The following is a 16,109-nucleotide window of genomic DNA, read 5'->3' on the forward strand; positions in this document are numbered from 1 at the left end:
CATTACAGGAAATTCTTCCTTGTTATCTGACTCACTCTTGATGTTGCTTGATGAAGTGAACACACATATTGGGGCCCACATGGCAAAGAGCTGCAGGAAGACTGTGGGAAGTGAGTGTGACCTCTAGCCTCCAGCTGGGTGCCCAGTTCTGTAGCCACCAGGAAGTAAATTCTGTCAACACTGAATGACCTTGGAAGCTGATTCCCAGCCAAATGACACTTTAAATCCTAAGCAGAAGACCCACCAGTGACCCCTGACCCACCAAAACTCTGATTATAAATGTGTATTGTTTTAAGCTACTTATTTTGTGGTAGTTTATTATGCAGTAATAGAAAACTCATATATCAGGTGAACTTGAAAGAATGTAAGAAGAGGCAAATAAAAGGAGGGTGTTTGCTGGCTCACAGAATCTCAGCAGGGAAAGGGGAGTGAGGACGTCTTGGCTGATGTGGGAGCAGGCAAGCTTCCTGCTGGTGAGGCATTCACAAAACCAAGAGCCCAGGGTGCAGATGGTGAAGCCAAAAAATAATAGCTAGTGTAGTAGAGAGGGGGAGAGGGGAGGGAACATAAGCTATCTTCAAAGAATGAAGGAGGAACATGGCCAGGAAGACAGTAGTAAAAAGTGGGTGGCGTATTCCAGTGTCAGCCAGAATGCTTTAGGGAGGGGAGAAGCTGGCAGTGGGGAGCTAAGAGGATAACTCTCTGAAGGGGAGAGAGTGGGACCCAGTGTGTAATGAAAATGTGGAGCCCCTTGTTCAAAAAGCAGGAAAAACTGTTGTTAACAATCCTAAAATACAAAGATTTTCTTTTCTTCCACAGTCGTTGAACTTGTGATGCTGTCTCAAATTGTATGTGTTATTATTCTAAATTAAAGAAATATTAAAAATTTAAATTATCAGCATAAATTTTATCATTTATCTTTATATTGTACAATATTAGTTTAAAGTACAAATACGAGAGCATTTAACTTGCAGGTGGAATCACAGAAGTCATACAATTTGTATTTTGTAGCTCAAATGTGCGTATGGAGTTTATTCTTACCAGGCAATGGAAATATTGCATGAAACTAACTCTAATGTTTTTATTTCATCTTTTGATACAAGTACATTCTACGAGCTTGAGTCAAAAATTATCTGCACTCTGGTTATATTAAAACCTCTGTAAATTCTACAGCCAGAGTGGGGATAATTTTTGACTCACCCTCGTATCAACACCTTCTGCCTTCTACTTACTGATGAGTAAGTCATCTTTTCAACATAAATGGTGGGTTAAAGCAAGGAAATCATAGCAATAAGAAAATACTAAGACTTCCTTGGTCATTTGGGTTTCTTCAAAAGCTGTTGCCTTTCTATGTTTAAGGTAAATTCTTGTTCCACCAGAAAGGGTGGCCTCTTGGGCTGTCAGCACTCCCTGCCCCCTCTTACTCAGTTGTAGACATAACACACTTACCTTAGACTTGCTCGGACACCCACGCATCCTGGGTTCTCCAGAATTTGTGATCATGGGGCTTTGTGAGCCTCTGTGAATTAGGTGACAAAGAATGGTGGACTCACGAATTGTAGTCACTCCACCCAATTGTAAACAAATAAAATGGTAATGGGTTAAAACATACTCCCCAAAGCAGGACGCCACAACCCTGCAAGTATAATGATTTTTCTGATTTTTAAATAGGTGTTATTATTTCCTCATTTCAAGATTATTAATTTGCAAGATGCAAAAATCATTAAAGCCATAGCTTAAACAAAGACAAAGGAGAATGCCCCAATCATCTGTACCTCCGCCACACAGGGGGAGCCATTCTTTGGAAACTGTGTCTCTTTGGTTTTCTGTCCTATGTATATTCTATGTACATATTTATTTCAAGAGATGTATCCCAGTGAATCAATAGTGTTTACCATATTTTAAACATTTCCCAATATCAGTATCTCTAGTGGATGCTTATGTTTTCACATTATTTCATACTATGCACATATCACAATTTACCTAACTAATGCTCTGTTGTTGAATAATTAGGTCACTACTAATGTGGAATGTGCTAAAATATTCATCCTTGGAGATAAGCCTACACTGTTTTTCATATGATATGAGAATGCTGAAACATGGGAAGGACCTTGTTATAAGAGGTGCTTCTGCTGTACCATTCAGTAGTATGAATTCTCCAGGGTGCAAAATTCCCAATTTGCTTTTTATCAACAGTGGTTTCTTTCTGGTTGACTCTAGTGAGAAGAGTGGCAACAGAAACATGCACCTAGAGAGCAAAGATGGCAGGCTGGCCTCTGGCGTCCTGGAGGTGGAACTATACCAGACATCTGCTCCCACGGGTGCTGGCCGGGGAGGGCAGAGGCTGGTGGGACTCCACACCAGCAGTCACAGGCCACCACAGGAAGATGGCAAGGCAGGTTCCCCGGACCTCTACCCCAGAGGCGCAGCCAGGCAGAGCTACTGGGCTTCTGTGGACCGGGATTTTGGCTCCTTCCTCACGGAGCACAGGTGAGTTAAAAACAGTTTTATCTTGCAAATGTGGAATTCACAAATACTGGATTTCCATGAACATAGTGCCCTCACATTTTTTTGTGGGAAAAATTTCTAGATATTCTTTTTTTTTTCTTTTCAATCTTTATTGCAGTAAAATAGCTTTACACTGTTGTGTGGATTTCAGCTGTACAACAAAGCAAATCAGCTGTATTTATACATATATCCTCATATCCCCTCCCTCCCGTGACTCCTTCCCACCCTCCCTAAGCCACCCCTCTAAGTTATTACCCACCCTCGGTTTGATCTCCCTGTGTCAGGCAGTTGCTTCCCACTAGTCATCTGTTTTACATTTGGTAGTATATTTGTGTCTATGCTTCTCTCTCACTTTGTTCCAGCTTCCCCTTCCCAACCTCCCCGTGTCCTCAAGTCCATTCTCTACATCTGCATCTTTATTCAGCCTCTACCACTGAGTTCATCAATACCAGTTTTTAAGATTCCATGTATATGTGTTAGCATATGGTATTTGTTTTTCTCTTTCTGATTTACTTCACTCTGTATGATAGATTCTAGGACCATCCACCTCATTACAAATAACTCAATTTCATTCCTTTTTATGGTTGAGTAATATTCTATTGTATATATGTGCCACATCTTCTTTATCCATTCATCTGTTGATGGACATTTAAGTTGCTTCCATGTACTGGCTACTGTAAAGAGTGCTGCAGTGAACATTGTGGTATATGTATCTTTTTGAATTATGGTTTTCTCAGGGTGTATGTCTGGTAGTGGGATTGCTGGGTCATATGGTAGTTCTATTTTTAGTTTTTTAAGGAAACTCCAAACTGTTTTCCATAGTGGCTGTACCAATTTACATTCCTACCAACAGTGCAGGAGTGTTCCCTTTTCTCCACAGCCTCTCCAGCATTTATTGTTCCTAGATTTTTTGATGATGGCCAATCTGGCTGGTGTGAGGTGATACCTCATTGCGATTTTGATTTGCATTTCTCTAATTAGTGATGTTGAGCATCTTTTGAGCATATGTTTGTTGACCATCTGTATGTCTTCTTTGGAGAAATATCTATTTAGGTCTTCCACCCATTTGTGGATTGGGTTGTTTGCTTTTTTGATATTGAGCTGGATGAGCTGCTTATATATTTTGGAGATTAATCCTTTGTCAGTTGCTCCATTGGCAAATATTTTCTCCCACTCCAAGGGTTGTCTTCTCGTCATATTTATGGTTTCCTTTGCTGTGCAAAAACTTTTAAGTTTCAGTAAGTCCCATTTGTTTATTTTTGTTTTTATTTCCTTTACTCTAGGAGGTGGGTCAAGAAAGATCTTGCTGTCATTTAGGTCATAGAGTGTTCTGCCTATGTTTTCCTCTAAGAGTTTTATAGTGACTGCCCTTACATTTAGGTCTTTAATCCATTTGAGTTTATTTTTGTGTATGGTGTTAGGGAGTGTTCTGATTTCATGCTTTTACATGTAGCTGTCCAGTTTTCCCAGCACCACTTATTGAAGAGGCTGTTTTTTTTCCGTTGTATATTTTTGCTTCCTTTGTCAAAGATAAGGTGACCATATGTATGTGGGTTTATCTCTGGGCTTTCTATACTGTTCCATTGATCTATATTTCTGTTTTTGTGCCAGTACCATACTCTCTTAGTTACTGTAGGTTTGTAGTGTAGTCTGAAGTCAGGGAGCTTGATTCCTCCATCTTTGTTTTTCTACCTCAAAATTGCTTTGGCTATTCAGGGTCTTTTGTGTTTCTGTATAAATTGTATAACTTTTTGTTTTAGTTCTATGAAAAATGCCATTGGTAATTTGATAGGGATTGCATTGAATCTGTAGATTGTTTTGGGTAGTATAGTCATTTTCACAATGTTGATTCTTCCAATCCAAGTACATGGTATATCTCTCCATGTGTTTATGTTATCTTTAATTTCTTTCATCAGTGTTTTATAGTTTTCTGAGTACAGTTCTTTGGCCTCCTTAGCTAGGTTTATTCATAGGTATTTTATTCTTTTTGTTGCAATGGTAAATGGTAGTGTTTCCTTAATTTCCCTTCCTGATTTTTCATTGTTGGTGTCTAGGAATGCAGGAGATTTCTGTGTATTAATTCATTTCTGTGTATTAATTCATTAACCAAATTCATTGATTATCTCTAGTAGTTTTCTGATGGCATCTTTAGGATTTTCTATATATAGTATCATGTCATCTGCACACAGTGACAGTTTACTTCTTTTCCAATTTGGATTCCTTTTATTTATTTTTCTTCTTCTCTAATTGCCATGGCTAGGACTTCCAAAACTATGTTGAATGATAGTGGCAAGAGTTGGCACCCTTGTCTTGTTCCTAATCTTAGAGGAAATACTTTCAGTTTTTCACCATTGAGAATGATATTTGATGTGGCTTTGTCATACATGGCCTTTATTATTTTGAGGTAGGTTCCCTCTATGCTCACTCTCTGGAGGGTTTTTAATCATAAATGGTGTTGAATTTTGTCAAAAGCTTTTTCTGCTTCTATTGAGATGATCATATGGTTTTTATTCTTTAATTTATTAATATATCATATTGATTTGCATATGTTGAAGATTTCTTTCTTCATGGAATAAACCCCATTTGATCATGGTGTATGATCCTTTTAAAGTGTTGTTGAATTCTGTTTGCTAGTATTTTGTTGAGGATTTTTGCGTCCATGTTCCTCAATGATATTGGTCTGTAATTTTCTTTTTTTGTGATATCTTTGCTTTTGGTATCAGGGTGATGGTAGCCTCATAAAATGAATTTAGGAGCCTTCCACCCTATGCAATTTTTTGGAAGAGTTTGAGAAGGATAGGTGTTAGTTCTTCTCTAAATATTTGATAGAATTCACCTGTGAATCCATCTGGTCCTGTTGGAAGATTTTTAATCAGTTTCACTTTCATTACTTGGGATTGGCCTGTTCATATTTTCTATTTCTTTTTGGTTCAGTCTTAGAAGGTTGTAATTTTCTAAGAATTTATCCACTTCATCCAGGTTGACCATTTTATTGGCATATAGTTGCTTGTAGTAATCTCTTATGATCCTATTCCTATGGTGTCACTGTAACCTCCTTTTTCTTTTCTAATTTTACTAATTTGAGTCCTCTCCTTTTTTTTTCTTGATGAGTCTGCCTAAAAGTTTATCAATCTTATTTATCTTCTCAAAGAACCAGCTTTTAGTTTTATTATCTTTGCTATTTTTTTGTTTCTATTTCCTTTATTTCTGCTCTGTTCTTTATGATTTCTTTCCTTCTGCTTGCTTGGAAGCAACTTCTTTCTCTAGTTGCTTTAGGTGTAAGGCTTGGTTGTTTATTTGAGATTTTTCTTGTTTCTTGAAGTAGGCTTGTATTGCTATAAACTTTCCCATTAGAACTTCTTTTTCTGCATCCCATAGTTTTTTTGTCTTTGTGTTTTCATTGTCATTTGTTTCTAGATATGTTTTTGATTTCCTCTTTGATTTCTTCAGTAATCTCTTGGTTATTTAGTAGTGTATCATTTAGCCTCCATGTGTTTGTATTTTTTTTCACAGTTTTTTTTCCTGTAATTGATTTCTAATCTCATATCATTGTTGTTGGAAAAGATGCTTGATATTTCAATTTTCTTAAATTTGCTGAGGCTTGATTTGTGACCCAACATGTGATCTATCCTAGGCAATGTTCTGTGAGCACTTGAGAAGAAAGTGTATTTTGCTGCTTTTAGATGGAATGCCCTATAAACATTAATTAAGTCTATTTGGTATATCGTGTCATTTAAAGCTTGTGTTTTCTTATTTATTTTCTGTCTGGGTGATCTGTGCATTGGTGTAAGTGGGGTGTTAAAGTCTCCTACTATTATTGTGTTACTGTCAATTTTCCCTTTTATGCCTGTTAGCATTTGCCTTATGTATTGAGGTGCTCCCATGTTGAGTTCATAGATATTTACAATTGTTAATTCTCCTCCTTGGATTGATCCTTTGATCTTTACGTATTGTCCTTCCTTGTCTCTTGTAACATTCTTTATTTTAAAGCCTATCTTGTCTGATATGAGTATTGCTACTCCAGCTTTCTTTTGATCACCATTTGCATGGAATGTCTTTTTCCATCCCCTCACTTCCAGTCTGTTTGTGTCCCTAGGTCTGAAGTGTCTCTTGTAGACAGCATATATAAGGGTCTTGTTTTTGTATCCATTCAGCTAGTCTTTGTCTTTTAGCTGGAGTACATTTAAGGTAATTATAGATGTGTATGTTCTTATTACCATTTTCTTTATTGTTTTGGGTTTGTTCTTGTAGAACTTTTTCTCTTCTTGTGTTTTCAACCTAGAGAATTTCCTTTAGCATTTATTGTAGAGCTGGTTTGGAGGTGCTGAATTCTTTTCCTTCTCTTTAAAGCTTTTGATTTCTCCATTGATTCTGAATGAGATCCTCACTGGGTAGAGTAATCTTGGTTGTAGGTTTCTCCCTTTCATCACTTTCAATATGTCCTGCCATTCCCTTCTGGCCTGTGAAGTTTCTGCTGAAAAATCAGCTGATAACCTTATGGTGATTCCCTTGTGTGTTATTTGTCTCTTTTCCCTTGCTGCTTTTAATATTTTTTCTTTGTATTTAATTAATTGTTAGTTTGATTAATATGTGTCTCTGTCTGTTTCTCCTTGGGTTTATCCTGTATGGAACTCCTTGCACTTCCTAGACTTGATTGACTATTTCTTTTTCCATGTTAGGGAAGTTTTTGACTATAATCCCTTCAAATATTTTCTCAGGCCCTTTCCCTTTTTCTTTCTTTCCTGGGACCCCTATAATTTGAATGTTGGTGCATTTGATGTTGTCTCAAAGGTCTCTGAGACTGTCCTCAACTCTCTTCAGTATTTTTTCTTTATTCTGTTCCTATTCAGTTATTTCCACCATTCTATCTTCCAGCTCACTTAGTTGTTCTGCCTCAGGTATTCTGCTGTTGATGCCTTCTTGTGTATTTTTCATTTCAGTTATTGTGTTGTTTATCACTGATTATTTGTTTTTTAGTTCTTCTAGGTCCTTGTTAAAAATTTCTTGTATTTTCTCTCTGCTCTTTCCTAGACCTGGATCACCTTTATTATTATTACTCTGATTTTTTTTCAGATAGCTTGCCTATTTCCTCTTTATTTATTTGGTCTTGTGGGATTTTACCTTTATCCTTTGTCTGCAGTATTTCTCTGTTGTTTCATTTTGTCTAACCTGCTATGTTTATGGCCTTCTTTCCTCAGGCTGCAGGGCCGTAATTTCTCTTGTTTCTGTTGACTGACCCCTGCTGAGTGAGGTTGGTCCAGAGGCTTCCGCAGGCTTCTTGGTGGGAGGGTCTGGTGCCTGCCCTCTGTTGGGTGGAGTTGAGTCTTTTCCCTCCAATGGGCAGGGCTGTGTCAGGTAGTGTGTTTTGGGATGTCTGTGAGCTTAGTATGACTTTAGGCAGCCTGTCTGCTGATGGATGGGGCTGTGTTCTTGTCTTGCTGGGTGTTTTGTGTGAGATGTTTAGCACTGGAGCCTGCAGACAGTTGTGTGGGGCTGGGTCTTGGTGTTGATATGGATACCTTCAGGAACACACATGCCAATTAATATTCCCTAGGCTCAGGAATTCTTTGGTGTTCCAGCATCCTGGATTCTATGTTTCCACCCTGGAGGCTCAGGGAGCCAAGAGCCTGCAAGCTGCATAGCGCATTCTGATAAAAAAATAGAGAAAATAGAAGAAAAAACAGAAACAAAACAAAACAAACAAAAACCCCAAAACAACAACAAAAAACAGAGAAATGAAGCTCAGGGCAAACAGCAAGAACATCAGCAAAGAAACAGCAGCAACAGCAATACACACACAGACACACAGACACACACAGAGAAAAGAAAAAAAAAAAACAAGGAACAGACAACCAAACAAGAGAATTCGAATGTGAGAACAATTGATAGGGATTATACTAACAAAAACAAAGAATGAAAAACAAAATAAAAACAGGGGCAATCAAACAGCATCAACAACAACAATAACAAAAAAGCAAATAAAACATACAATATACACCTAAAAACAACTGAAGAAAAAAGAAAAATGAAACAAAATGTAGAGAATGAAGATCAAAAACAAGACAAAATCCATAGAGCAACAAAAAAGTAAAGGAAAAATATAAAAATAAAAACATATATATGAAGAAAATAACATAAGATAAAAGATAAAAATAAAAATAGAGAATAAAAAATAAATGATAAAAAATAATTAAAGAAGGGCTTCCTAGGTGGTGCAGTGGTTAAGAATCTGCCTGCCAATGCAGGGGACATGGGTTTGATCCCTGCTCCAGGAAGATCCCACATGCCACGGAGCAACTAAGCCCATGTGCCACAACTATTGAGCCTGTGCTTTAGAGCCCGTAAGCCACAACTATTGAGCCCTTGTGCTGCAACTACTGAAGCCCACGTGCCTAGAGCCTGTGCTTCACAACAAGAGAAGCCACGGTAATGAGGAGTCCGTGCACCACAATGAAGAGAAGCCCCCACTCACTGCAACTAAAAGAAAGCCCACACACAGCAAAAAAGACCCAACACATCCAATAAAATAAATTAATTAGTTAAAAATAATAATAATAAAAGAAAACACCAACAACTGAATAAAATGAAACAAACCAACAAAGAATAATAATAATAAGAATATTTTCCTGGGGCCGCCTCCCCAGGAGGCCTTCGAATACCTCTAGGTAGGTCTCTGGACCTGCTGTGGACTCTGTGGTGCCAGCTCAGACTCTGACCTGGTCCAATTCCCATAGGTATTTGCCCAGAAAGTCCAGTGCTGAGAAGGCTAGACTGATCTCAGATGTTGAAGCGCTCATCTATTCAGGTATTCCACAAATGCAGGATTTTCCCAGCTGATCTTGGGGATTTAATTCACAGCATGGAAAGATTTGTGTTTCTCTTCCTTAGTTGCACTGCCCCTTGGGCTCAGTTTTGGTTTTAACTGCACCTCTGCATGTTTGCCGCCCTCAGGCATCTGATCGTTGCCCAGGTGAGAGGGAGTGAAAGCAGTGGCTGCTTCGAGCACACTTGGGTACTCCCAGTAGCTACAGCAGCAGGAGCTGGTGCCTGGGAGCATGGTTAGCCCTGCCCTCTGTGTGTCTCTCAACAATGGTGCCTCACTTTCCAGGCAGACCCTGATTCCTCTGGGGGTATTCCCGGTCACACATCCCCTCACTCCTGTCCTTCTATTGTATCTGCACAGCCAACTGCATTTCTCTCCCTGGGTCTGTTCTTCCAACCCCACACTTTAGCCTTTAGACCCTGACAACAGGGGTGCCCAGGGCTGATTCCCAGGGAAGTTTTGGGGTGGGCAGTTCTCAGGCCCCTGGAGCCTACCCAGGCAGAGGCAACCACAGCCTGAGGGGTGGGCAGGCCTGCTCAGGTGGGAGCCGCTCTAATGCCTGCAGCAGCTGAAGAAGCTGGTGGGTTGGGAAGGGGTTTATAATGGTGGGTATACTCCTTGCATGCTACTCAATGATGTTGCCTAGCTAAGGAGTCTCAGGCTTTGTCCACAGACTTTCCCAGTTGTGGTGCCCCTTGCTCCTGTCCCTTCAGGCTGTCCTCACTGGGTCTGCACTCCAAACCCCTCTTTCCAGCACCCAGCCCCCTTTGCAACCAGCAACTCACGATTCAGGCTGGAATGTGCAGAGCTGCTGTGTAGATCATGCATGCAGTTGGTTCTTACTTTGTCTTGCCTTAGACAGACCATCTGTTGCATTCTCCTTTGATGCCCTGAAGTTCCTTTTTTGTCCCAGCTGATCTCCCCTCTGTGAGGGAGTCTTTCTTAATGTGGAGATCTCTGCTTAACTTCAGCTTCCCACCAGGGCTGCTGGCCTCTTTTTCAATTCCTCTTTTCTTTTTTTTCTTTTTTCTTCTTTCTTTCATTCTTTTAGGTGCCTGAAGTCTACTGCTAATTTTCAGTAGGTGCTCTGTGGGAACTGTTCCATTTGTAGATATGTTTTTGGACAAATTCCACGTCCTCCTATTCCACCATCTTTACTCAATCCTGCAAGATACTTCTTGATGCTGTTTTCCCCCTGTCCTCACTGAGGAAATTCCACCCCTTTGCTATTTGAGGTCTTTGTACATTTTTAATGACATAGAACAAACAAAATTACCAAATTAATGATGAATGAATCTTTTCTAATATGCTAGTTTTCTTCATAAAAAATAAACAATGTTTCACTCCACTTCCCCCATTTCTTCACTCGCTTTCTCATTCCCTTATCTAAATATAGCGTAGTTTTGAACTCAAATCTCATAAAATTTTGAATGGATTCTTCTTTTATTATGAAAAGCACATAAGATCTAAGATATGGATTAAATATAGTATATTGTCAGACTGAATTGTCTGATGCGGCCAATTCATCTATCATGAATTGATTACTGTTTTTATTGTTGCCAAGCCAAAATAAATAAATAAATAATTTGGAAATTGAGAGGGAAAATTATTTTATGACAGTTATTATTGTCTATTGGCATTTACCTGTGTTCCCTTCTGGCCTTCTCCATATGTAATATGTATTTTTATATTTTTGTGCTCATAGTGTCTTATTTTGTAATTCCTTTATGTAATTGTATATTATAAATACTATCAGTGTTGTTACATATTGTCCAAAGCTATTATTTTATATATATGAATTTTATTAAAATATAGTTGTTTTACAGTATTGTGTTAATTTCAGGAGTACAGCATAGAGATTCAATATTTTTACTATTTTATATAGTTCCCTTTTAACAGGCTATATCCCATTATGGGTTATTACAAATAATGGGTATAATTCCCTGTGCTATACAGTAGTAGTTTATGTCTGTTAATCTCCATAATCCTAATTTGTCCCTCACCCCTTCTCTCTCCTCTTTTGTAACCATGAGTTTGTTTTCTGTGTCTTTGAGTCTATATCTGCTTTGTATATACACTCATTTCTATTATTTTTTAGATTCCACATATAAGTGTTATCATATAGCATTTGTCTTTGTCAGATTTATTTCTCTAAGCACAATGTTCTCTAGGTCCATCCACATTGTTACAATGGGCAGTATTTCATTCTTTTTATGGCTGTATAATATTCCATTATATATACATATACCAGATCATCTTTATCTATTCTTCTGTTGATGGGTACTTGGATAACTTCCATGTTTTGGCTATTGTAAATAGTGCTACTATAAACATTGGGGTGCATGTATCTTTTTGAGTTAGTGTTTTCATTTTTTCCATGTATATTCCTAGGAGTGAAATTGCTGGATCATATATAGTTCTATTTTTAGTTTTTAAAGGAAACTCTGTACTGTTTTCCATAGTAGCTGCACCAATTTACATTCCCACCAGTGGTGTACAAGGCTTCCCTTTTCTCCACATCCTGGCCAACATTTGTTATTTGCAGACTTTTTGATAACAGCCATTCTGACATGTGTAAGGTGATATCTCACTGTGGTTTTGGTCTGCATTTCTCTAATAATTAGTGATTTGCACTTCTTTTCATGTGCCTGTTAGCTATTCATATGTCTTCTTTGGAAAATGTCTATTTAAGTTTTCTGTCAATTTTTTGATTGGATTTTTAAAAATACTTAGTTATATGAGCTGTTTATGTATTTTGGATATTAATCCCTTGTCAGCTCCATCATTTGTAAATATTTTCTCCTATTCTGTAGGTTGTCTTTTCATTTTGTTGTGCAAAAGCTTTTAAGTTTGATGAGGTCCTATTTTTTTTTGTTTATATTTTTATTTATTTATTTTTGCCTTGGGAGACAAATTTAAGAAAATATTGCTATGATTTATGTCTGAAAATGTTTTGCCTATGTTCTCTTTTAGGAGTTTTATGGTGTCATGTCTTATATTTAGGTCTTTAAACCACTTTAAGTTCATTTTTATATATGGTGTAATAGAGTGTTCTAATTTCATTGTTTCACACATGGCTGTCCAGTTTTCTTAGCACCACTTGTTGAAGAGAGTGTCTTTTCTCCATTGTATATTCTTGCCTCCTTTGTCATAAATTGATTGTAGGTGTGTGGGTTTGTTTCTGGGCTTTCTAGTCTGTTCCATTGATCTATGTGACTGTTTTGTGCCAATATCACACTGTTTTGATTACTGTAACTTTGTAGTACAGTTTGAAGTCTGGAAGTGTTATACCTACAATTTTGTTCTTTTTCTCTCAAGATTGCCTTGGCAACTTGGGGTCTTTTGTGGTTCCATATAAATTTTAGAGTTATGTGTTCTAGTTCAGTGAAACATGTCATGGGTAATTTGATAGGGATAGCATTAAGTCTGTAGGTTGCTTTGGGTATATGGCCAATTTAATAATATTAATTTTTCCAACCCAAGAGCACAGGATATCTTTCAATTTCTTTGAACCATCTTCAATTTCCTTTATGAATTTTTATAGTTTTTAGTTATATAAGTCTTTCTCCTCCCTTAGTTAAGTTTATTCCTAGGTTTTTTTAAAAATGATCTTTTTAGGAAAGTTGGCTGCATTGCTGTGGTTGGGCTTTCTGTAGTTGCGTAGAGCAGGGACTACTCTTCGTTGTGGAGAGTGGGGGTTACTCTTCATTGCGGTGCAAGGGCTTCTTATTGTGATGGTTTCTCTTTTTGCAGAGCATGGGCTCTAGGCTCATGGGCTTGAGCAATTGTAGTGCGTGGGCTCAGTAGTTGTGGCTCTGGGCTCTAGAGTGCAGCCTCAGAACTCGTGGTGCACAGGATTAGTTGCTCCATGGCATGTGTGATCTTCCTGGACCAGGGCTCAAACCCATGTCCCCTGAATTGGCAGGCAGATGCTTAACCACTGCACCACCAGGGAAGCCCCTTTAATGTGATTTTTAATGAGGTTGTTTTTTTATTTTCTCTTCCTGATATTTCCTTATTAGTGTTTAGAAATACAACAGATTTCTATATATTAATCTTGTATCTTGAAACCTTGATGAATTCCTTTATTTTATTAGTTCTAATAGTTTTTGGGTGGAAACTTTAGGGTTCTCTAAATAAAATATGTCATCTGCAAATGACATTTTTCCTTTCATTATTTTTACCTGTTTCCTTCTAATTTGGATACTTTTAATTTCTTTTTCTTGTCTGACTGCTGTGGCTAGGACTTCCAATACTATGTTAAATAGAAGCATCTTTGTCTTTTTCCTGAATTTAGCAGGAAGGTATTTGGCTTTTTATTGTTGAGTATTAATCTGACTGTAGGTTTTTCATAAGTGGCCTTTATTATGTTGAGATGTGTCCCCTCTGTGCCCACTTTGATGAGTGTTTTTATCACGAATGAATGTTGAATTATTTCAAATGCTTTATCTGTGTCTTTTGAGAAAATCATGTGGTTTTTGTCTTTCCTTTTGTTAATGTCCTGTATCGTATTGATTGATTTGCATACAGTGAACCATCCTTGTGACCTTGGGATAACTCCAACTTGATCAAGGTGTGTGATCCTTTTTATGTATTGTTGCATTTGTTTGCTAATATTTTGATGAGGAATTTTGCATCTATGTTCTTCAAAGATACTGGCCTGTAATTTTCCTTTGTTTGTAGTGTACTTGTGTGGTTTTGGTATCAGGGTAATTGTGGCCTCATAAAATGAATCTGGTACTGTTCCTTTCTCTTCAATCTTTTGGAATGGTTTGAGAAGGATAGATAAAAATTCTTCTTTATATGTTTGGTAAAACTTCCCAGGGAAGCTGTCCAGTCTGGGATTTTTGTTCACAGTGAGGTTTTTCTTTTCTTTTCTTTTCCAGATTCTATTTCACTCCTAGTGGTCAGTCTCTTCAAATTTTCTATTTCTTGTTGACTCAGTCTTGGCAGCCTGTATGTTTCTAGAAATTTATTCATTTCTTCTAGGTTGTCCAATTTGTTGGCATATAACTGTTCATAGTATTCTGTTGTTATAATTTTTTGTATATCTATGGTATTGGCTGTTATTTATCCTCTTTCATTCTTATTTTGTTTATTTGGGTTCTCAGTTTTCTTCTTGGTGAGCCTGGCTAGAGATTTGTCAAGTTTGTTTATCTTCTTAGAAAACCAGCTCTTGGTGTTATTGATCTTTTATATTGTTTTTTAAATCTCTATTTTATTTATTTCCTCTCTGATCTTTATTTCCTTCCTTTTGCTGACTTTTGGCTTTGTTCTTCTTTTTCTATTTCTTTTATTTGGTAGGTTAATGTTCATTTGAGGCTTTTCTTGTATCTCAAGTAAGGCCTGTATCACTATGATCTTCCCTCTTAGATCTGCTTCTGATGCATTCCATAGGTTTTGGAAAGTTACGTTTTCATTTTTTTAAAAATAAATTTATTTATTTATTGGATTTATTTATTTTTATTGGCTGTGTTGGGTCTTTAATGCTGCACATGGGCATTCTCTAGTTGCAGAGAGCAGGGGCTACTCTTCATTGTGGTGTGTGGGCTCCCCATTGCTGTGGCTTCTCTTGTTGTGGAGCATGGGCTCTAGGTGAATGGGCCTCAGTAGTTGCAGCATATGGGCTCAATAGTTGTGGCTCATGGGCTTTAGAGTGCAGGCTCAATAGTTGTTGTGCATCGGCTTAGTTGCTCCACAGTACGTGGGATCTTCCTGGGGCAGCACTTGAACCATGTGCCCTGCATTGGCAGGCAGATTCTTAACCACTGTACCACCTAGGAAGTCCGTATTTTCATTTTTATTTGTCTTGAGGTATTTTCTGATATCCTCTTTGATTTTATCATTGACTCATTGGTTTTTTAGTAGCATGTTGTTTAGTGTCCACGCGTTTGCTCTTTTTCTGTTTTTCTTTCTGTCATTCATCTCTAGTTTCATACTGTTGTGGTTGACAAACATGCTTGACATCATTGCTCTCCTCTTAAACAGATGAATCTTTTGTGACCTAGTATGTAGTCTGTCCTAGAAAAAGTTCCTTGAAAAGAATGTGTAGTCTGCTTTTTTTTTTTTTGATGTAGTCACCTGTAAATGTTAATTAAGTTCAACTTGTTTATTCTGTCATTTAGGACCTCTGATGCCTTATTGATTTTTCAGTCTGGTTGATCTGTCCATTGATGTCAGTGGGGTGTTAAAGTCCCCTGCTATTTTTGTATTATTTTCAATTTCTCCCTTTATGTTTGTTAGTATTTGCTTTATATATTTAGGTGTTCCTGTGTGGGGTGTGTATATGTTAACAAGTATAATATACTCTTATTATATTGATCCTTTGATCATTATTTAATGCCCTTCCTTGTCTTTCATTATAACCTTTGTTTTAAAGCCTATTTTGTCTGATACGGGTATTGCTACCCCTGTTTTCCTGTCATTTACATCTGCATGAAATATCTTTCTCCATCCCTTCACTTTCAGTCTGTGTGTGTCTTTCTCACTGAGGTGAGTCTCTTCTAGGGTCTTGCTTTGCTATCCAATCAGTCACCCTATGTCCTCTGATCAGTGCATTTAGTCCATTGATGTTTAGTAATTATTGATAGGTATGTACTCATTACCATTTTATTCCTTATTTTCCAGTTGTTTTTGTAGTTTTTCTTTGTTCATTTCTTCTTCTTTTTATTTTTCTTGTGGTTTGATGATTTCCTTTTGTATTATGTTTGATTTCCTTTCTTCTTGTTTTTTGTGAATCTATTCTACGTTTTTGACTTGTGGTTACCCTGGTTTTCAA

At 37.5% G+C, this 16,109-nt stretch overlaps 1 protein-coding gene across 1 annotated transcript in view; it reads left to right on the forward strand.

Annotated features, from left to right (window-relative positions):
• The window catches only part of OCA2 (OCA2 melanosomal transmembrane protein), a 258,996-nt gene that overhangs the window by 23,978 nt on the left and 218,909 nt on the right, over positions 1–16,109 (forward strand). The window contains exon 2 of the mRNA XM_057747088.1: positions 2,221–2,490. Within this exon, the coding sequence (XP_057603071.1) occupies positions 2,243–2,490 (248 nt within the window). The 5' untranslated portion in view covers positions 2,221–2,242. The remainder of the gene's footprint in view (positions 1–2,220; positions 2,491–16,109) is intronic.

The sequence above is a fragment of the Hippopotamus amphibius genome, chromosome 8, assembly GCF_030028045.1.
Source record: "Hippopotamus amphibius kiboko isolate mHipAmp2 chromosome 8, mHipAmp2.hap2, whole genome shotgun sequence".
Taxonomy (NCBI): domain Eukaryota; kingdom Metazoa; phylum Chordata; class Mammalia; order Artiodactyla; family Hippopotamidae; genus Hippopotamus; species Hippopotamus amphibius.